The following is a 21757-nucleotide window of genomic DNA, read 5'->3' as shown; positions in this document are numbered from 1 at the left end:
TTTCCGCCCGCTCCTATAGACCTCGCGTTGATGTCCTACCCGACCTACCCTATAATCCCCGTCGCACATCCATCACCATCCACCCTGCGCCGCCAAAGCTGAGGCCCTAGGCCAGGGCCTTCTCCTTCACGCCAGTACCCAACCGCCGCCGGCTGGAGGAGCGGCTCCTGCTCCTGGGAGGCCGCCTCGGTGTCGGGTCCTAGCCAGTGGCCGCCCCATCCCCGGCCGCGGCCAAGATCCACGAGGACGAGGAGGCGACGACCACCAACGCTCTGCCGATGGCAGCAGCGGCGTCGCTCCTTCCGCGCTCCCGCCGACGCCGCCTCCGTGGAGAGTTGACACTGGTGGGGTGTATTGGAATTGATGACGATGCTCTTGGCAGTCTTCAGAACTAATACAGGTGAGGTACTCACGATAATTTGCCATTTTTATTGATTTGCTTGTTACGAGCAATCACACATCACATTCATTTGAAACGCTATGGTAGTATTTTCTATTTGATCTTACACTGTTAGGAACTCTGTAGATGCCTTATCTGCTAAAATATGTATTTTTGATAATTCACCAAAAAAAAGTGTTTGATAGAAGCACAAAGCTCCGCTTATTACTGAATTCGCATGCAACCGTTGCAGGTGCTTGATCTGTCTCAGTGTCAGAATATCACTGATGTGGGAGTTTCATCCATACTGAAGTCAATACCCAATCTATTGGAACCGGATCTTTCATACTGCTGTCCTGTAAGTAGTTAATCATCTGGTTGTATTATTGTATCACCTTGGCATAACTTGAGCCCCTTTGCAGCTTAATTAATATCCTTCATGTGTCAGGTTACTCCTATGGTGAGAAGCTTCCAAAAGATTCCTAAATTGGTGAGAAGCTTCCAGAAGATTCCTAAATTGCGGACCCTGAAGTTGGAAGGCTGCAAATTCATGACCGATGGACTAAAATCCAATGGAACCTCTTGTGTGTCTTTAAGGGAGTTATTAAGTCTGAGCAAGTCCTCTGGAGTGACGGATACAGAACTCTCTTTTGCTGTGTCAAGACTAAAGAACCTGCTGAAGATGAACATTACTTGTCGCAATATCACTGATGTTTCACTAGCGGCCATAATTAGTTCATGCACTTCCCTCATCTCTCTGAGGATGGAGTCTTGTAGCCACGTTTCCATTGGAGCACTCCGACTGGTCGGGAAACACTGTTCTCACTTGGAAGAGTTGGACCTTACTGACAGCGACTTGGATGACAAAGCTACTTAATACTGAACTGGCTACTGAATTGTTCTTTGCCAAATGGACATAAAGTTGACTTTGAATATTCTTTTGTGCAGGATTGAAAGCTCTTTCCAGATGCAGCAAACTTTGAAGTCTAAAAATTGTCATTTGCTTGAAGATAATTGATGAAGGTCTTACCCACATTGGAAGGTCCTGCCCAAAACTCCGCGGCATTGAATTTGTACAGGTCATTATTAGACATGCCTCGTGGTTGTTTTCTTTGTTTGGTTCTTTGTCAGTAAGCTAACTTATATTTTCTGATTCAGGTGTGGAGGCCTTAGTGAAAAGTGATGATGGAATTATTCAAATTGCTCAGGGTTGTCTGATGCTAGAGTCTATCAGTCTATCCTACTGTACAGAAATAACAGATCGTTCACCGATTTCACTCTCAAAATGCGCAAAGCTGAATAATCTGGAGATTCGTGGCTGCCCCAGGGTTTCATCCATTGGGCTCTCAGAAATTGCGATGGCGTGCAGGCTACTTTCCAAGCTTGATATTGAGAAATGCTTTGAGATTAATGATGTGGGAATGCTTTAACTTTCCCAGTTCTCTCATAGCCTCCGTTATATCATCCTTTTCTCCTATAACTGTAACTGGATGTTCTGCAATTGTGCTAATACCATCTGTCTCATCACAGATAAATTGTCATATTGTTCAGCCACCGATATCGGACTTCTGTCCCGTTCTAGCATATCCGGCTTGTAGAACATGACCATTAGGGATGAAAACGGTCGGGAACGGTTGGGAAAATGTCTTAACCATTCCTGCTCCTGTATTTTTTGGCCGGGAACGGGAACGGAAAGGCCGGACGGAAAAACGAATCCGGTATTACGGGATATCGGGAACGGAATATTTCGAACGGGAACGCGTCGATTACACGGTGGTGGCCACACCACAAACGCGGTTGGTGTGATCTCGCAAGATTACAACCCCCTCTGATGTACAACAATGGTGCGCGCAAGCACCGAGTGATAAGAGCTATGCAAACCTCACTAAACACTAGGCCTAAACCTAGAGCAAGCGCATCAGCGGTGGTCTAATCAACCTAAGCACTTCGCAAAGCACCTACGCTAATCACCTAATGAATCACTAATCACTATGCAAGTGGAGATCACTAAAATGGTGTATCAACACCCTTGGTATGTTTCCTCAGCTCCACTCACCTCAAATGGCCGGTTGGGGGTCTATTTATAAGCTCCACCGAGAAAATAGCCGTTGGGAACGAAACCCACTTTTCTGCTACTGACTGGACACTACTTTTGTCCTGACCGGATGCGTCCGGTCGTCCCAACCGTTAGATCGCGTGATCAACTGATCGGACGCTGATGGCGTCCGGTCACATGCCATAGGACGCGTCCGATCGCAATTTCGCCGCTCTGGAACCTCTATGTACTCGATCGAACGCTGCAGTTCCTACGTCCAGTCGATTTGACGCCAGCGTGCGGTCAATGTTGATTGTGTTGCCGGGATGATGAACAGTGCCATCGGTGCATCCGGTCACTTTCAGTTTTCAGCGTCCGGTCGCTGCTGCTGACGCCTGTTGTTGCTGAGCCTCTTGATCGGAGCGTCCGGTCGCTATGCCGCCAGCTTCTGGTCAGTGCTGTGAAGCTCGTTTCTTCACGATCTTGCGTCCGGCTTGGTTCCTATCTTTGTGCTTGGACTTTGCTTGATATCTTGGATCTTCTCTTGTGCTTCTAGGGTCTTGCTTATGGTGTTGATCATGGGATCACCATGTCACCTTCGTCCAAGTCACATCTTGCACCATATTGAACTACAAAACAAGCACTTGTAAATTTATTAGTCCAATTTGGTTGTGTTGTTCATCAAACATCAAAATCCAAAGTAAATGGGCATAGGGTCCATTTTCCTTACACCACTAATATTACAATAGGATAAGGTTTGTTTGGATCCATTGTGATAATAATAATTAGCTAAAATAATCTAATTCAGATCCAGATGGCTAGATTATGGATGGATTATTATAATGATACCACCATATTGACAATAATCCTACAATCTATGGGAGACCTGTTTTTTGGAGGTTATGTGGTGTATTTGTCACTTTAACCAACAATAATCCACCGCAACAACCTAGGGACCCAAACTGTCTCATCATTATAATCCGTAATACGAATTACAGCATAATCTTATGTATCTACCATATACCTTCTTTTTGTATACCATTTCTACTCCTTCATGATCCCACGTCGCTCGCTACCGAACACTATACAACACTGTTCAACCCCGTTTTTTTGGTCACCTGTTAGGTAACAAATCATTTTTTCGCATATATACCACATGCTGCCTCTATGGTAAAATAATTTATAAGGCAAACTTTCTTTGATTTTGCATGCCAAAAAGATTGTAACTTCACCCACGCGAAGCACGGGGTCATCTGCTTGTAATCTAGATTATAATAATCCAACTATGATTAACCTGGCCCTACATCTCCTTATATTCATGATCCCTTAGCTCCTAAACTTAATCCTCCATATCCTCATCATATAGGATGCTCGCGGGTCTCATGATAAAGCAGCAGTGGTTACCAGTTTTGGCCAGGCGGACGACGGTGACATCTTGGATGCCACATTACCTCCTTAGAGGCGTCGTTGTTGAACCCCATGCTTCTGCGCTGGCATCGCCGGATTATGGGTGTAAGCCCCGCCTTAGATGCCTCTAAGGCCAGCGGCGATGGCGTCTAAGGTGGTACCCTTTGATGTTACCCCTTTCTGAAAGCGTCGCTGAAGAATCTCCTACGACTTCCATGGTTCCTGTCGTGCTGTCGCTCCTGGTTAAGTTCCTCGCTGTGCCTTTGTGTGCCTCGATTCTACTCGTTTTGGTCTGTCCTGCAGCTATTGACATTGCCGTTGTCATCTTGCTTTCTTAGTGGATGTTCTGCCGCTATCATTCTTTGGCGCATACTTTTTCGCCATTGTCGTTGGTCTTCTCTCTGGCATATGCGTTGCTGCCGAGAGTGTGATGGCCGTTCCCCATGCGGATACTTTGCCGAAGGGGGCGTCTTTGCCTCTTCCCCGGTAGATACTTGGCCATTGGCAGAATCCTTGGTGGATACTTTGTTGCCATTGGCTATTTGGTCCCCTCTTTGGTAAATGCTCTCTGCATGCCGAGAGCATGTGGGCCCACTTCTTGGCGGATGCTTAGCCGCCGTGGTCGCTTGGTCTTCACTGGCGGATGTTTTGCCACCGTTGCTGCGGGATGCTCCTGTGCTTTTCTCTCGGTGGATGCTTTGGCACTACGGCTTTGTCTATATTGCAGGCAACTTTGCGTTGATTAGTTTTATTGCAGGCTCAGTTGTAGGTCTTGGGTGTCAGAGGGCAGTCGCTCATTCTTCCTTATTTTTCTTTTTCCTGTGTTTATTTTAGGTCACTCACCACTAGCTTAGTGGTTTGTAATATGTGCTATGAGGATTCGCTCATAGCTGCGTCGTATAATTTACTCCTCTTAATAAAAAACGGGCTATATTACCTGATTGCGAAAAAAATAGTTGACTAGCGCCTGATCTAAGTTCTAACAAAAAAATAAAATTTGTTTCTAATCAAATTTACGTTAACAATTTAGGGACGAGGATACTTATTTATTTGAAACCTAATATTATAGTTATTATTTGTTTTCAGTCTTTTATAGTATAGATAAGAAAATAGAAAAAAAAAATAAAAAGCCAAAAACGCCGAGCGGATACAAAGAAAACATAAAAACAACGGAAGATCGTCCGAAATGAAAAAAGAAACAAAAGACCAAAGGAAAAAAAGGCACAAAAAAATATGTGAGAATTATCTATTTGCCATTAAAACAAATCTCTTTCGTACGAGGTACTAAAAATTTTGAACTTCCTTATCTAGCATCAACTTGAAAATTCTTTCTGTAAGCACTGAAATTTTTGAACTTCCTTGTCTAACACCAATTTGAAAATTCCTTCGGTCAATGGTGGACCCGCCCCGCCATGATGTAGCCCTAGATCTCATGGCCGCCCATGCTCAATCTATCCGCCCAGCCGGTTTCGTACCCACAGGTCGTGCGCCTGCCGCAGGGGATGCCGATGCCATTTCGAGGAGCGAGTGATGCCGCCCCGCCCCGTCCGCCACACGGTGGCCTGGCCAAAGTTCTGGCGGGTGAGCTTGCCCCGCCGCGGCCTGGCACCTGCGCCAACGCCGGTGGGCGAGGCCGCCCCCCGCGCCCCCAATGCCGGCCGGCGAGCCTGCCCCACCGCTGCGTCCCCCGCTGGACTCGCGCCTCGATCTGCCACCATGGGGCGTGCTGACACCAAGCCCGCCGCGAGAGGCTGCCATAATTTCCTGGGCATGAGTTCCACCCATGGCGAGCAGAACAGCTGCGTGCAACCAGATAAAACATATGGGCATTTTGGTACCTCTAATTAAAAATTTACATGGTTAAGGGAGTTAACTAATGGATGGATGGTTGAAATGGACGACAGTGCCATCTACGGAATTTTTTTTTAATTTGGTGCCAGATAAGGAAGTTCAAAATTTTTAGGGCCTTATATGGAAGAGCGATTTGTTTCAGTGCCAAATAGATAATTCTCTCAAAAAGTGTTACCATAATATTTCCACGATGATAGATTCCTTAAAAACTCACAAATAAGTCACAAAAAGTAACAAAAAAAGAAACAACGAACGTTGGCCGCCAGTGCCACGACGTGCGTCCACGACATCTACATCAACGCTAGCATCAGCCACACCTGCAGACTAAAGGTGTTGCCATCTTGCTAGATCCCGTAATTACAATTTAATTTGTCTTCTTCGAGTACTTATTTTGTACTATTTCGCTATGTTCAGTAAAACTTTGGGTGAGATTAGACGAGGTAAAGAATTGTGAAAAATGAAAGCAATAGTCTTGAATTACTTTTAACTAATAAGTCTTCATATAATCTGTAAGAGTCATGCCGGGGGAGGGGGCTGGCAGCGGCAGTGGAGGTGGCGGCTAGGGTTGGAGGGCGGCGTGGGGGAGGGGGCAGCGCAGGGAGAGGGGAGGTGGCCGGCGCAGGAGAGGGAGAGAGGAGATAGGAAGGAGCAATCGCTCGTCTGTTACTTAGTTTGATTGATTACATCCCCTTGTATTTATAATCCCTGTAGGACTTAGACTCCAAGCAACCTATGGGAGATCCTTATAGAATTGGATTCTCCCTTCCATACTAACAAACGCCAATTCCATGACTAACCAAACTCTATCCAAATTCTAATAGACTCAATATGGTAACTTGGGTAACGACGGTGGGAGCGACAGCGCCCTCCCCCTGAGTGCGCGCGGCCCCTAGGTCGCACTGGTGGAGGCACCCGGCGCCCCTCCTTGGGCCCCTCTTGGCCCGTTAGCTCTAGGTTGGGGGGCCTCCATTGGGCGTATGACATAATCCTTATTTGTCACACCCGATTTTAAAGATAAAATGGGATGCATAATCTTATGTGCACCTAGAGATCAGTCACACACATAAGCCAAGAAATTATAAATAGTATCATCACAAGTGTTTATTATATCACGAATAATAAGACAGAGTCTTCACATAAATGTAGCGGAAGTATAAAGAAAAATCTCTCGCGGAAGCTCCATATCACAGGGACGTCAACTGGTTGACCACAAGTCTAGTAATCCTCAGGAAAGTCGTCATAGCCATCTGTTACCCATCTAGGATTTTTATCTAAATAATGAAAATAAACAAGCGTAAGTACGTGTCGTACTCAACAAGTGTAACATGGAGTTCATGAGGCTCAAAAGGCTTGACACAGGTTTAACAACTTTCAACTTTTAATTGTCACAATTTTAGCATGAGAGTAGCAACAAGTTGTTTCAATTCCAAAGTAAAACACATGATCAAAGTAAACTTGAATAATGAATAGCATAAACGGATAATTCTTAGTGATCATCTATTCCGTAAATGTTCTAAGACCACTCGTGACCGTGAGCACGGCTGATATACCAATTTTACACTCTGCAGAGGTTGTTCACTTTCACTGTGAGTCATGATACCCATATGCCCGGGTTTATAACTCCCAAAACACTTCTAAGGTGAGTAGGCAGGGTTCACTATAAAGCCTTTCAAAGGTTTGTCTAAAAGTTAGGGCCATTAGATTCACTCGGCAAACAGATGTAGAGCCCTCTTTTCCGATGGCACAATGACACGTAGCCTATACTCAAGGAGACAGAGGCCGCACTATACCCGATTCCTCAAGCCATTCTTACGCCAATAAAGGTAACCTCTAACAAGCTAGAAACGGTCCTCATACTGAGCTAAAGCCAGAGCCATGTAGCCCTCATAGCTAAACTGTAAGTCCCAGATGATCACTTAAAGATAAGTTCTTAGGGAGAGGAATCTGAAGCATTTAGAAAGTAGCTAAATACCCCAGCCCCTATTTCCAAGTTGCTAAGAAGTCATGTTTTAATGTTTATTGCATATACCATTAGTTAAGTTACAAGATCATGGTTTAGTTGAGCACTAGCAAAGCTACCCAATGCATAGCCCATTGGAGACAAGGTATAAGTCCAATTCTAGGAAATCCTAATCAAGGTGACACATGCAATCATGAATTAAATGTATTAAGGTGAATAGGAAACCATGATGATCCCATGCTATACTTGCCTTCAATGAAGTGCTCCTGCTGATCCTGCTCATCAAAGTAGTACTCTTGGTCACCCACGAATTACTCATCGTCTATCCTCGATAACCACAGCAACATACAAGCATCCAAAAGCAATCATGCATAGCAAACAAAAGCTATAGATTAGAACAGTACACCAATTAGCATAAAATTCAGATAAAAAGTTTGTAAAACGAATCTACGTCTCGCTACGATCACACAGACGCGAAGATCACAAATTTCGAAGCTAAAACGAAGAAGTTATGAATTAAACAAGATTTCCTTTAATAAAATAATAGATTAAATCTAACCTCAAATTTTAAAAGTTGAAAACATATCTAACAGTAGTATGAACATGTAGATTATGGAATTACGAACCTAACGCAAGTTGAACGGGTCAAAACGGAGCTAAAACGTGAAAGTTATGTCCTATAGAAAACTAGTAACAAAACTGTAAATAGGTGAAACTTAATTTTCGAATTAAAATCTGATTTTAAATCTGCCTAAGGACTATGGATACGATTTAAAGAAAAGGCAGGGGCTCTTTAGAATAAATGCGGGGATGGCGGGTTGAGATCCAAATAATTATAATGGCCTTTTTGCAAAAACGACAGGCGAAAGGGTAAGTTCTATTTGGGATTGTCCGATCCAGATCGGACGGATGGAATTAGATCGGGAGGGGGAGAGAGAGCGCGGTCATCGGAACAGGGCTGGGCGAGGCGGACCTCCATGGGCGGCGGCGAGGAGCTCGTCGGTGTTCGCGGTTTAGGTCCTACGGACCACCACTGAGCGAAACAAGGGCACGGGGAGAGAGAGGAGATCAAGGCGAACTCACCAAGGGAGTTTTCGTTGGCGAGGGCAGGACTGTGGCGGCGAGTCACTCGGTGAGGCGAACGGCGACGGCGGTGACTCGAGCTTCTAGGGTTTGGCGTCGGCCTGGAGCAAAAGCGAGGGCGGTGCTGGCTCTAAGATTAGGTAGGAGAGCGACACGGCATGGGCGTTATTTATGAGGTCGGAGCAGCGTGGGCACCACGCCAAGACGCGGTCGTGGCGGAGGCGGACTCGGTGGCGTGGTGTCCTGCTCGGACACGAGTTGGAGGAAGGAGACGTCGGCATGGCTGACACGCGGGCCCGGGTCGTCAGCGACAGGGGAGATGGGAGAGGGAGCGCGGGTAGCACGGCTTCCTGGGCCGCTGCGGAAGAGAGAGCAGGCCGCGTGGGAAAGCGGGCCACGTGAGGAGCCTAACCGAGCTGGGCTAGCTGAAAGAGAGGGCCGAGCGGGAGCTGGGCTGCCCGGGCCGAAATCCAGGAAAGGAAGAAGAAGGAAATAAAATCCTTTTTCCTATTTTTCTTAACACATTTTCAAAACCAATTTAAACTCAAATTCAATTCTTTTGCAAATTTCACTCAAACCAAAGCATCACAAAATATATATGCAGCAGCATGTATGCACATACATGTATGTAGACCTATATTTGATTTTATTTTTAACAAAGTTATTATTTTTTCTAAATTTAAATACTCACAAAATGCATAATTAAATTATTTTCTCCTATTTTAAAATATTGCAATTTTTAGGGTGTTACATTATTGACCATGACTTATAATTTTTCTTTTTTCACTTTAATTATAACTTCATTAGATTACTTTGAGTTTACATGTTAATGATGCTGAAAAATTAGGGGACCATGATCCATGGAGTTATCAATAAAGCCTATATGAAAAAACTCAAACCTCCACAATTGTAAAAGATAACTAACTGATCCCATAATATTTCTTTTTATAAATTATCCACCTCTATCATTACGAAAGATAATGCATTGACCCCTAAGTTTGCATTTTCAAATTAACAGTACCTGGCATTATGAAAGATAATGTCATGTAATATATACCTATATGATTTCTATCTAAATTATCTATCTCAACCGTTACAAAAAAAATTTAACAAAAATCTCTCAAATCTACATATAAATGGTAATATATGCAATTACGAAATAATTCAACATCCATAAGTACAATATATGCACAAAGCTATTGGAAATACAGACTTCGGCCAATACTGAGTTGAACTATGCACAAAGCTATATGTGTTCCACTGTGTAGACAAGGAATATGTATACATTTGGATAAATATTTATTTATAAGCTTATCAAGCGTGGAAAAAATCCTTAGCAAATCATATAGTAATGATACTTACACTTCACTTTAAGTAATATTAATAGTCATGATAATTAATTTTGCAAGTTGTTATCTCGAAAAAAGGTGATAACAGTCTATATACTTTAAGTTTATGTTTCAACTAAACAATATGGTGCTAAAAAAAATTAATCCTAGAAATTATTACTCATGAAACGGATAGAAATAAAAAAGATAGATCCCAAAATTCTTAGAAAAAACTAAAATATTTTGCCATCATATTGGTATACTATAATCACTATTGTCAATAATAGTCGATGGATATTTTGGAAAAAGAATCAATGTTTAGGATCATGCCGTCAAAACATAAATGCAGATAAAGCCATCATAGTTTAAATAAATGTTTGAACTAAATGTATATTGGAGATAAACAGAGGTGCTATATAAAGAAAAAAACTGATGGATGTGGATGAAAAAACATAAAAATCAATAATTGATAGATTATCAAAACTGAATATAGACTATAGAGTACCTATTATGGCTATTATTTTAGAACATTAGCGAAGAGAAAAAAAATTAATATAGGTAATTTTTATTAGTTAGTGTCTCGTAATCTTCTAACCCGTGCGAGAGCACGGGTTGATGGACTAGTTAAATCTAATTATTCAGGAGAAAAAAAAACTTCAGTAACAACTTCTGTCATACAGAGAAAATCGATCCACGGTAAAGATGTAGCGAGGTTTAATTGGTTAATTAATAAAATATCACGTGAGGCCACTTAGTTATTAATGTATATTAATAAGATATCATCGGCAGTACCCATCACTTAGTTTATGTATTAACTAGTGGATTAATGTTGTCAAATAAAATAATACAATTGTGTGTTTTTTAAATTATTTATACAGCCATCTATTTGGTCATCTAGAGTCATTATTGACAACTTGTCCATCAACCCGTGCTCTCGCACGGGCTAGAATCTTAAAAGAGATAAGAGATATAGGAATTAGCTATTGTTTAATGTCTCTGGATGATAAATAGTACTTATATTAAATTATACTTTTTTCTCATTGTTCCTTTTCTAACACCATAGGCACACCAGATATCATGAATCTAAGTTTTGATTTTTCAATTATTAGCCTTATTGACTGCTACATAAGGATTTTAGGTCGTAGACTACACTCTTAAGTACAATGATATATAGCCTAAATAGTCACTTTAAACCTACACCACACATTGCTTAAGATCAGTTTAGAGCTTGATGCGAGATCTAGGATGGATAGTTGTGCTAACATCAAGAGGATATTAATGTTTAAGCCTAATAATGACTATTTGCACCAAAGAAATCTCAAAGAATAGGAAGATATAGCTACTTGTAGTCTACACTATCCTCCCCACTTGTCACAACATTTGAATTTTATTGCCAAAGAGTTATTTATGTAGTAATGGTTATACTATTAATAAATATATGTGAAATGTTTTAGTTAAAGTGTATATATATGTAAATAATAATTTATATAAATTATATGTCATGGTTATTAATAATTCAAAATAATTTATTAGTATCATAGTGTAGGAAATCTTTTTCCATGATTGCTGAAACCTAACATATATATTTATCTCTCACGTATGCATAAGTATTTGACGTGCACGTACATTAATAAAATTGTATTATATTGCCATTTATAGATGTGCAGAATGTTGAACATATATATGCTTTATTTAGATATTTTTTGCAATAGAATATATTGATAATTTTTATGTAGATTTAATAATGTCAGAAGTGGTAATTTAGATGTAAATTTAAGGGGTTGCATATATTATGTATCTAATGGCATAAGTGGTTATTTTAAATAAAGATTCCTGGGTTACCTTACATTGATTTACCTATTCATAGACATGGGTAACTATTTAGAAAATAGCATAGATCCTATCGTTATTACTACACAATGCGTAGCCGGATGCTTCTAATTTTTTGTGAGAATTTCTCGATATTATCTGTTTTGTAGCGGTCCTCGTAAGGATTAACATAGAAGCTTCATTGGACACCTCTATTTACAATTTACAAATTTTATTATTTAGTGGAAACCTAAGATTATGTTATATGTGTTATTATTCCATACCTTTGTGTTCCATCATGAACCTATATCTTAAATTCAACTTTTAGTCTATGTATTGCAATTCTTTTTATCCGTATGTTAAGTTGAATTTCTAGTGCTTAGTTTATACTTTATTAACAATTTTCATCTTTTTTTACTGTAAAAGATTATAGGTCCTAGGTTACTCTCTCGGTTCTTATTGTATAAACAGTTGTTTCACCTTGCTCCATGGCACTATGACATAATTTTGTTTGTAGTAGCATTGTTTTATAAAATACAGAATGCTTAAAACTAAATTACCAATATTCATAAGACATTATGTTTTAGCCAAAAAATTTAAAGCTAATGAGACTAACAACTTATGGAATTTATTATATATCAAAGAGTATTAATATTAATGTAACTTAAAGTTAATTAATAGTGGCTTTGCTATGTGGTTTGTTAAGGGAATATTTCTACACACCTTTTTTATAGACATTTTTACACACATGATAAACTATTAAAATTAAAATAATTATTTATCCTAATGTGTATATGTTCATGCGGTCAACATGGTCGAACGTATAATCATGCTTACTTTTAATTTAACAATTCTAGAAGTGTGTAATTTAGAGTATATACCACATACTTTATGGATATTAAATTATTTTTCTTGACAACTTATTTTATTATTTATATGTAGATCTGAGACATATTTTTGTATTTTTATTTTTTGTTGGATGGCTGATGTGGGTTATTTTAGATACAAATTAAATGTGATAATTTATATTTTACATTTTCAATTCATAATTGCATACATGGGTAGTTTGGATGCAAACGTCTGATTTACTTTGCATTATCTTTCCTAATGCCACATGTGGATAATTTTACAAATAAAATATTAGATGGTTATTTTATATTATCGTTTGTGATGACAGAGGTGTATAGTTGAGATGCAAAGTGAGGGAGTTATTTTGAATTATGTTTCATAATGGGGGAAGTGGGTAATTTAGATACAAATTTAGTTGATTATTTTTAAATCATTTTTCATAATGACAGATGTGGATAGTTTAGAAGCAAAATTAGAGAGTTACTTTGTGCATTCTTCAAAATGGTAGGTGTGGATATTTTTTTATAAAACAAATAGATCCAATGTTTGTTGTTGACGATGATAATTGGAGTCTACCAAATGAAAGGCTACATGTTTCTAATTATTGTGAGGATTTCTAAAATTTATCGTTTTCTAATACATCTGGTGAGAATTAACGTAGAGGCGCCCTCAACTTTTGGTCAATGCAAATATTTTATATGGTTATATACTATTTTTTGTAAATTTGACTTGATTTATTTACTTATGTTCGTATACTAATAAAATACTTCAGTAACATATTTGTGGATTGTACATGGATATAATTAAATAACATATTGGCAATGCAATTTAAATATGATTTCCTCATCGGTTGGAAAGTATTACAGAATCTGTTTTTATATAATAAACTCTACTCCTACGTGCAAACAAAATATAGCAATATATGGAGATTAGTGTTCTTTCTGTTCCTTCTGACGCATCTTTTTTCAGATATATAGGTCGTCTCATATTATCATCTATTTCCCTCCTTCAATCTTATTAATAATAAACATGGGATGATTTATGTATAAACATGGGATGTATTTGTTCTTTACTTTAATTAGCATATGTGTATGACCAAAACTGATTGGCACGGATGCATACCTGCTGGTCAGTAGTGACATGCCAACAATGTAGACAGAGATCTCGCCGTTCGCCAAAGCTCACGTGTGCAGCAAGAGCAGCATGCCTGTACCTCGACCCATGCTTTGACAAAGGACGCCGGGTTTAGCTGCAGGGATGCCTAGCACCAGCAGTTCGTCCAAAACATCAGAACCCGGCTTGCCACATCTTCTATCTCGGTTACTGGTTTATATATGAAACCTGTATGTCCAAGCTCAAATAGGAGATCGATTAGGAAATCGAAAAGTGAAAATAGATATTTTTTTAAGTTAATGATTACACAATCCAGCTAGAATGTGATGGTATGGAGTTTCTGGACCTAGGTATGTAAGACGATAGCTATAGCTTAAATGATGACACAGTGACTATTAAACAGAGCACATACATTGTAATAACATCGATCTCTGACAGTTGTGTCCATACATGAGATGTAAATTTCATAGATTTTTGTATTGTTCCCAGGTGATTTCTGAGTCTGAATCTACCCTTCTTTTCTGGATATTTTCATGCTCTTCCTGAAAACAGCACACAAAACGGAAAAAATCAATGCGACGACAACAGTTTCAATTTGTGGTCTCCCCAACAATTTTCTTACCGTTAGTTCCTGCAATGCTTTGGGGTCATCTGTCAGAAACTTGAGAATCGCGGTCAGTCCAATAAACGTGGTCTCATGGCTAGCAAAGAGCATCAGAAACAGCAAATCCAGCGCGATGTTCTCGTTCAGTTCAGAGTCTGGCTTGTCCAGCTCGTGGATCACAAGATCGATAAAATCTACTGCCTTGCGCTCTAGGCCGTTCCTGCACGCACCGAGCTGCTCCTTCAGCATCTTCATGACCCTCTTGCGTCCCTGAAGAGATGAATCAAACAACTCGAAAATTGTCACTTATCAAAGGCCAGGCAGATAGTGATCTATCTAACAGAGTAACAGATAATAGATGATTATTAGTTTACCTGCATGCATCTGTAGAAGGCTGTGCCGGGAACACAGAGCGGGAACGCCAGCAGCACCCTGGTGCACGCGTCGAAGCACTTCCACAGGCTCCCTTCTAAGGCCGATCACAGGGGCTTCCAAGAAACGGCAAGGCATGATTGGGAGGGAAGCCCAGGCAAGATCGACGTGACTGAGGGATTTTTGTTAGAATTGATCTCATCCGTCTTGACCCAACGGTCGAGACGGACTCCTTGACCGCGTCCTGATCGGGGACGTCCAGCCATCTAGTGGCTAGTGGGCTCCCGTCGCACAGTGCCTATAAAGAGGAGGTGGGGCAAACGGCTCTGGGAACGAGGTTCACCGCCGCCACAGCCCCACGGTCCTAACCCTAATCCGATCCAGAGGGTGGCACTGCCAGCGGCAGGAAGCGCCACTGCCTTTACCACCACCGCCGGTCTCCATCGCTACTTCATCGCCCGTCGCTGCCCTAGCGCAGATCATCACCGGCGAACTAGCCGAAGACAGGGAGCTCCTCCAACCCCTCCGACGGTCAGATGTTCCTACATTTCCCTTTCTCTCTCTGTCTCCTACTCCCTCTGAATCTCTAAGTCACTAATTATCCCAAATAGAAAAGAACTCACCCACTGGATCTACACCTAGACGATCTAAAGAATATAACAATTTTATGGCTACTAAATTAGCGGTGATCAAATTGATGTCTAGATCTTTCTAATTATTGTGAGAATTTCTATGATTTATCTTTTTTTCTAGCACATGATCGACGTGATTGAGGGAAGCCTGACGTAGCATAGTACAGGATTGAAAGGTCGATTCCTCATTGATTGAAGCTGCGTGACTATGGCCGGCGGCTGCGACGGCGACGGCGGACTGGGCTTGGCTAATAACACGTGATATAGGATGGGATGACAATATAACTTATGTTTTCCTTTTCAATAGATCTAATGGCTACTAAAATAGCGGTGATCAAATTGATGGCTAGATCTTTCTAATTATTGTGAGAATTTTTATGATTTATCTTTTTTTGTAGCACATCTGGTAAGAATTAACGTGGAGCTCCAATTAGTAATAGTAAGATGGTAGTCATCAGATCTATTATGTCTTTTTTTTTTAAGTTGTGCACCTCTCCATTATAAAATAGTCTAAAGTAATTAACCTCTGAATCTTGATCAAAATCAATCATCACTACCATTATGTAAAAGGAACCTCAAGCAGACCCCTAATATTCTTCTGGATTACCACATAAGATATTATGAAAAATAACATAAAGTATTTTTAATTAAAAAAAGTTTGTGTGACATTACCTACTAGACTTGTTTAGGTGAACTCTCTCTAACTTGGCACCTTAGACATAACTTGTATTATTTTTTTGTACCTTAGACCCCTAAAAAGGTGTTTGTGATAGACAGAGGAGTCTAGTCGAGGCTAGACCGGTTAGTGTAATTTTGCATTTATTTCACTTAGTCGTAGCTATTACTTTTTAGAATGACTATTCACCCTCTCTGGTCAGCTCCTTGTTTCTAACACATCCCCTCTGTCTCACTGCCACCTTTCCCGTGCGTCGGCTCTTCATCTCTTTCCTCCCCATCCTACAGTCGGAGGACCAGGCGGCCACAAGCGGCACGTGTAGCTGGCGGTGGGCTGGCTCCTGTGCGGCCGGAGTTCACGGGCAGGGCGGCTCCCACATGGATAGAGCACCTGCTGGCGGCGGAGTGTGCAGCGGGTCGGTGTGGACACCGGCGGCGGCGAAGCGGACGCTCGCAGTGGTGGACCGGACGTGTGTGGCGACGGCGCACGTAGCCGCTCAGCTCTTCTCTCGTTACATGCGACCATGCCGAGGAGCTCGTCAACCCCAAATGATGGCGCTGCAGGACAACACCCTGAGCAAGGCGATGGGAAAAGGAGTAAAGAAAAATAGACGAACCCATATTTTGAGTAAAGAAAAATAGACGAACCAATATGTTTTATGTAATCGGTAGCAGTGGTGGATAATTTCTTCTAACTCCATGAACTTTCATTTTTCAGAGCACCCCTTGATGAGGTCAACAAAATCAATGGATTTGGTCAGATCTATGGATATTATGCTCCATAGTGGATCTATATGGATATGAAAGTGGTTGGCTAAAGTAGATGTCGAGCTGCTCGAGCTCTCTCAAACAGAATTTTTTTATTTTTAACACTTTTTTAAACTGATTTTAATTCTAACACTGTTTGTTTTTTTTCAAAAGTAACACTTTTGACCACGCCTATTTCCAGGGCACGGTGAAACAACGCCGCTGCGCCATGCATGATGGCGCGGTAGGGGTGCGTACGTGGCAACGTCCCGGCCCACTGGTCGCTAACGTGGCAAGCCTTGCTGCGCCACCGATCAGGGCGTAGCTATGGCGCGCCACCCGTCAGGGCGCGACAGAGTGAAATAGAGGCCCGCATCCCAGTCCCCTCTCTATTTCACTCCGCACCGCCCAGCCTCCGCATAGCAGCCGCCTCCACGCCGCCCAGCCCCCGCCGCCGCGCCATTGCCTCCCGCTCCCCCACGGCCGGCCGCCGACTTTTCCTCCCTTGCCGGCCCCCTCCCTACCTTCCCCGGAGCTCCTTCTCGGCCTTGTCAAGGTAATGAAGCTCCTCCTCCGACTCCACGGTGGATCGAAGGATTTGAATGAGTAGTTAGGGTATGGAGGAAAATATGAGTTCGTTAGAACGTTGGATTAAAGGATTAGGATTAGGATTGCCATTATTAAGGTTAATTGGTTAGTTAGAATTATGATTACCATGTATTCTAAGGTCAATTTTTATATGAATTTTGCTTGTTTGAGTTTGCATCTCAACTTTTATATGTGAATAAATATATGGACACACTGTTGATGTACCAAATTTTATTTTTTAGTGACCAAAGTATAGTTTTTATACAGTTTGCATGTTTACATCTAAGATAGAGTTTGCACCAAAGTGTAGGTTATATTTTATTTGTTGTAATGCAAATGGTTCTCATTGATATTAATTTGTGATGTTTTGATTTTTGTTTGTTAAATTACAACCGTTTTGTTAGATGCGAGACATGTATCGGGAGGAGTTTTGGTGAAAATGGGGTCATCCTAGAGAATTATACCCTGACGCATCTAGCAAAGATGCCCCTGTCCCTCCTGACCTCCCTATCCCTAACTGTGACTGTGGTTTCCCGGCCGACGTGTTTCAATCGAGACATCTAGACACAGCGGCGCGTTGCTTCTACACATGCAGTCGTTTTAATGTAAGTAATTATTTTCACTATCTTTATTTCTTCATTTGTGTAAGTAAGCTACTAATATTTTGTTGGAATCTTGTTGTGTAGGCCCATGAGAGGTCCTTTTTCTTTCAGTGAATCAACGGTGCAGACAAGTTTGACCCTAGGTACCTCCTTTTCGACGATTGGTGTAGAGGGAGACATCCATGTGAGCACTTCGAGCGGTGGGTTCCACGCCCCCTAAACCCCCCGCCAATGACGGCTAAGGAGAAGCACCTAGCTACAGTTAGACGACTCGAGGAACCTCCTCTGTGCGAATACGGAGATCGAGCTGTGATAAACCCTGAGAATACGTTGGAGTTTGTGTGTCCGAACAAGCACGAAGTAAGTGGAAAGTGTATCTGTTTAAATGTTTATCTCTATATGTGTGCATGTACTAATGTATTCTCTTGTAGCATTATGGATTTGCGAAGTGTCATTTCAATGAGTGGCTCTACGGTCTTAAAAATCAATGGCCAGAGCCACCAAAGGCAAAGGAAAAGAAAAAAGAAAGGTTAATTTACAAAGCACCTCCACTCATGTGCGAATGTGGTGTTAAATCCAACTATGGTCTAGTCCCTTCGGAGCTTGGAATAGGCCATTATTATGGCCATATGGTTGACTATGATGAGGTTGGTTATTTTTGTGATAAACTTGAAATCGTATTTTGTTTCTTTTGCTAAGACATATATGATATAATTTTTTGTTTGAACAGAGCACTAAGAAATGCAGGTTGGAATATTATGATGGTCAAGCTAAGTTCTTGGATGAATTGAAGGGGAGGCAAGTAATTGCACAGAAGACGGGATATGGACCTAACTATGCCAACCTATTCGTTAAACATCACAAAAAGAAGATGCGTGAGTTTGCTAGATAGCGTGGTATTCATAACCCAATCTATGTTAGGCTTGACAAATAGGGGTTGGAGAGATAGAAGGCATTAGAAGAGGATAGGACAAGGAAGGAGCCAAGGGAGGAGGAAAGAGTATAGATGCTGGTCTTGAACAACCATGTTGTCGCATTGTGTGCCAGTGAGTCATTGAAAGCCTTGTTATTTTCATTGCCTGCTTTTAAATGTAATATAATCGCGTTGCTAACTTGTTGCATTTCATACATGAAGGGATTGGATGTAGCGAGGACCATGCCACAGAGGTGGCCCATGCAAGATTTGAGGAAAAGAAGTTACATGAGCACAGAACGCGAGCTGGTCGCACCGTTCAATCTCTGATTGTGTTGTCTGATGAGGGGGACGAGGATGAGGACGACACTGCCAGGTTGAGCGATCTCATTGCTCTAGCTAAGATGGGCTTGTAGGGGGAGGAGGCTGAGGACGACACTGGCAGACTGAGCGAGCTCATCGCTCTAGCAGAGGTGGGCTTGCTGGCGAAGGAGGATGATGACGCATTCTTCTCTCAGGCTGCAGAGGCCGCAGATGAAGCGGAGTCCGCTTACTACAGGCGATGGACAGATCAACACAATGTAGGTGAGCCTAGCCACATGAGCCAGATGGAGGACGCATTCTTGACTTAGGCCACAGAGGCCGCAGGTGAAGCGGAGGCAGCTTACTATAGGCGACAAGCAGATCAGGGCAATACAGGTGAGCCTAGCCACAGCAATGAGGTAGTAGTAGAGGAATAGTACTCGAACAACGAGTTGCTTACTCAGTATGTTTCAGACTGAGGATTGGTAGAGGTGTGGTAGAGGATTGGTATAGGTGTGCTAGTTCAATGCTTTAGATTTGGCATTTGTATTGTAGTAGAACTTTCTCGATGCTGCATTGTGTTTCATTTGAACTATTTATGTATTGTACCCATGTAACAAATACTGTTTAATTTTTGTAACGGATATTATGTTATCTCATAAAACTTTTGCCACAAAAAATGGTATTAAAATGCTGCAATTTGCATGTATTTGTTACGTTCTCGATGTATAATGCTTTTATTTTTGTCATTGTCACACATTCGGGTATTACTTTTGGGTCTTAGTGTGGTGCCCATCTAGTCTAAACATTATCTAGAAGACCGTACCAATCACTAATAACCATTGCGATCTTTTGAAACCCCCTAAATTATATGCATCAAAATCTTGCTATTGTTGATGCGCTCAGAAGGGAGTCTGGCCAGCGCCCAGCATGGGTTTGCTAGGCCACCATCCACGGCGCGGCTAGGCTAACGCGCCAGCTGCCATGCGCGGCAAGGCTGACGCGCCAGCCGCCATGGTGCGGTGTCACACCCTGAAAAATTTTCATTTTCTAAAATAGCCAAATTGATTTATTTAATCAATTTTTGTGAGCATTGAACCTAGGGAAATAATAGTTTTATGGAATTAAAATCAATTATAAGGTTAGTAACCTCTTGATGCATACATGCTGCTGCATATTCATTCTTGGGATGATTGGTTTGACCAAATTTGAAAGCAAGAATTCAAATCCATTTGAAAAATACTTTTGAAAAACTCTAAAAATAAAAAGAAAAAGGATTTCTTCTTTTCCCTCCACTCCCTTCGTCATTTCTGGCCTGCTGGCCATTTCCCCGTAGGCCCCTTCTTTTCCTCCGTGCCAACCCAGCCCAGCTGGCCCAGCACCGCCCGCCCGCAAGGCACCGACCCAGCAAACACCGCCGCTCCCTTGGCCCAGCTCGGGCGCAACCGTTGCCGCGCCTCCCCCTTCCTTCTCCCCGCTGACGGCCCGGGTCCACCAGTCAGCGCCGTCCCCCACCTCCGCACGCCACGCGCTCGGTCAAGGTGAAACCACCGCCTCGCCCACCTTGCATCGTGGGAGCGCCCCCCCGCGCCCCGACCTCTACAAAAGGGTTCCGAGCCCTTCCTTGCTCCCCCTACTGCCTATCCCCGCTCCTTTTTCGCATTTGCTCAAGCTGAGGAAGCCACAACAACTGCCGCAGCGCTCGTCGGGATCCGTCGTCCGCCCCTCCGCGCGAACTGCCGTCCCCGAGCCGTTTTCGACCCCGTTTGTCACCGCAGTGAGCTTCGCCGTTCTCCCCTCTCTCTCCCCGTGCAATTTATTTCTCATTTCATGGCTTCTAGAGCCTATTTCGTGTGCGGCCGTGTGCTCTCATCGCCGGCCATGGTGACCGCCGTCTCGGCACTCCCCTCCGGCCACCGTATCGGCCTTGTCGAGTTCCCCTGCTCCCTCTCTCTCTCCCGGTGTCCTCGGTTCTTCGAACCGTGGCCCGTAGGCCCCTAACCGTGCGCGCCGGTGACCTTCTTGCCGCTGGCAATGGCTGTGCCGCCGCGGATGCACTGTTCTGGCCAGCCAACTTTCCTCCAAGTCACCACAGCCGTCCATCTCCAGATCTGCGGCCATGATTAGAAGATACCCTTTCGCGTGTAAATTTGCTAAAGAGTCCCTCGGGTTCGGACAAATTGAACCCGCCGTCCCTAGCGCAGTTTCTAGAGTACGCTTTCTCGTTTTGAAAACGTAAAGTATACTGTTTTAGTCCAAAATATGTTTTCAGTATTTACACAAATGCCACTAGATTTGTTTTGCTCATAAAAACTTTGTTTTAGCTCCGAATTGACCCGTTCAAATTGCGTTAGCTTCATAATTTCATAATCTACGTGTTAGTACCACTGTTAATCAAGTTTGTAACTTTTAAATTTCATGGTTAGGTTTAATTAAATAAAGTGCTATAGGAAACCCCATTTAATTCATAACTTTCGCATTTGAGCTCAGAATTTCGTGAACTTCGC

The 21757-nt window shown here is 42.3% G+C and overlaps 2 protein-coding genes across 2 annotated transcripts; one reads left to right on the top strand and one right to left on the bottom strand.

Moving 5' to 3' along the window:
• The first annotated feature begins 39 nt into the window (after positions 1-39).
• Positions 40-1900, top strand: LOC136485680 (F-box/LRR-repeat protein 3-like). The gene is made up of 4 exons (XM_066482529.1): positions 40-405; positions 633-737; positions 828-1458; positions 1538-1900. The coding sequence occupies exons 1-3, from the start codon at positions 364-366 to the stop codon at positions 1254-1256; spliced, it is 576 nt and encodes a 191-aa protein (XP_066338626.1). The 5' UTR covers positions 40-363; the 3' UTR covers positions 1257-1458; positions 1538-1900.
• Positions 1901-14278: 12378 nt separating this feature from the next.
• On the bottom strand, positions 14279-17307 carry LOC136489596 (cytochrome P450 87A3-like). The gene is made up of 4 exons (XM_066486177.1): positions 17250-17307; positions 14793-14887; positions 14437-14688; positions 14279-14356 (listed from the first exon to the last, which is right to left on the bottom strand). The coding sequence occupies exons 1-4, from the start codon at positions 17305-17307 to the stop codon at positions 14279-14281; spliced, it is 483 nt and encodes a 160-aa protein (XP_066342274.1).
• Between the last annotated feature and the right edge of the window lie 4450 nt (positions 17308-21757).

Source organism: Miscanthus floridulus, chromosome 10 (assembly GCF_019320115.1).
Source record: "Miscanthus floridulus cultivar M001 chromosome 10, ASM1932011v1, whole genome shotgun sequence".
Taxonomy (NCBI): Eukaryota; Viridiplantae; Streptophyta; class Magnoliopsida; order Poales; family Poaceae; genus Miscanthus; species Miscanthus floridulus.
The sequence above is the reverse complement of the archived record's forward strand: the minus strand, read 5'-3'. Positions and strand labels throughout refer to the sequence as shown.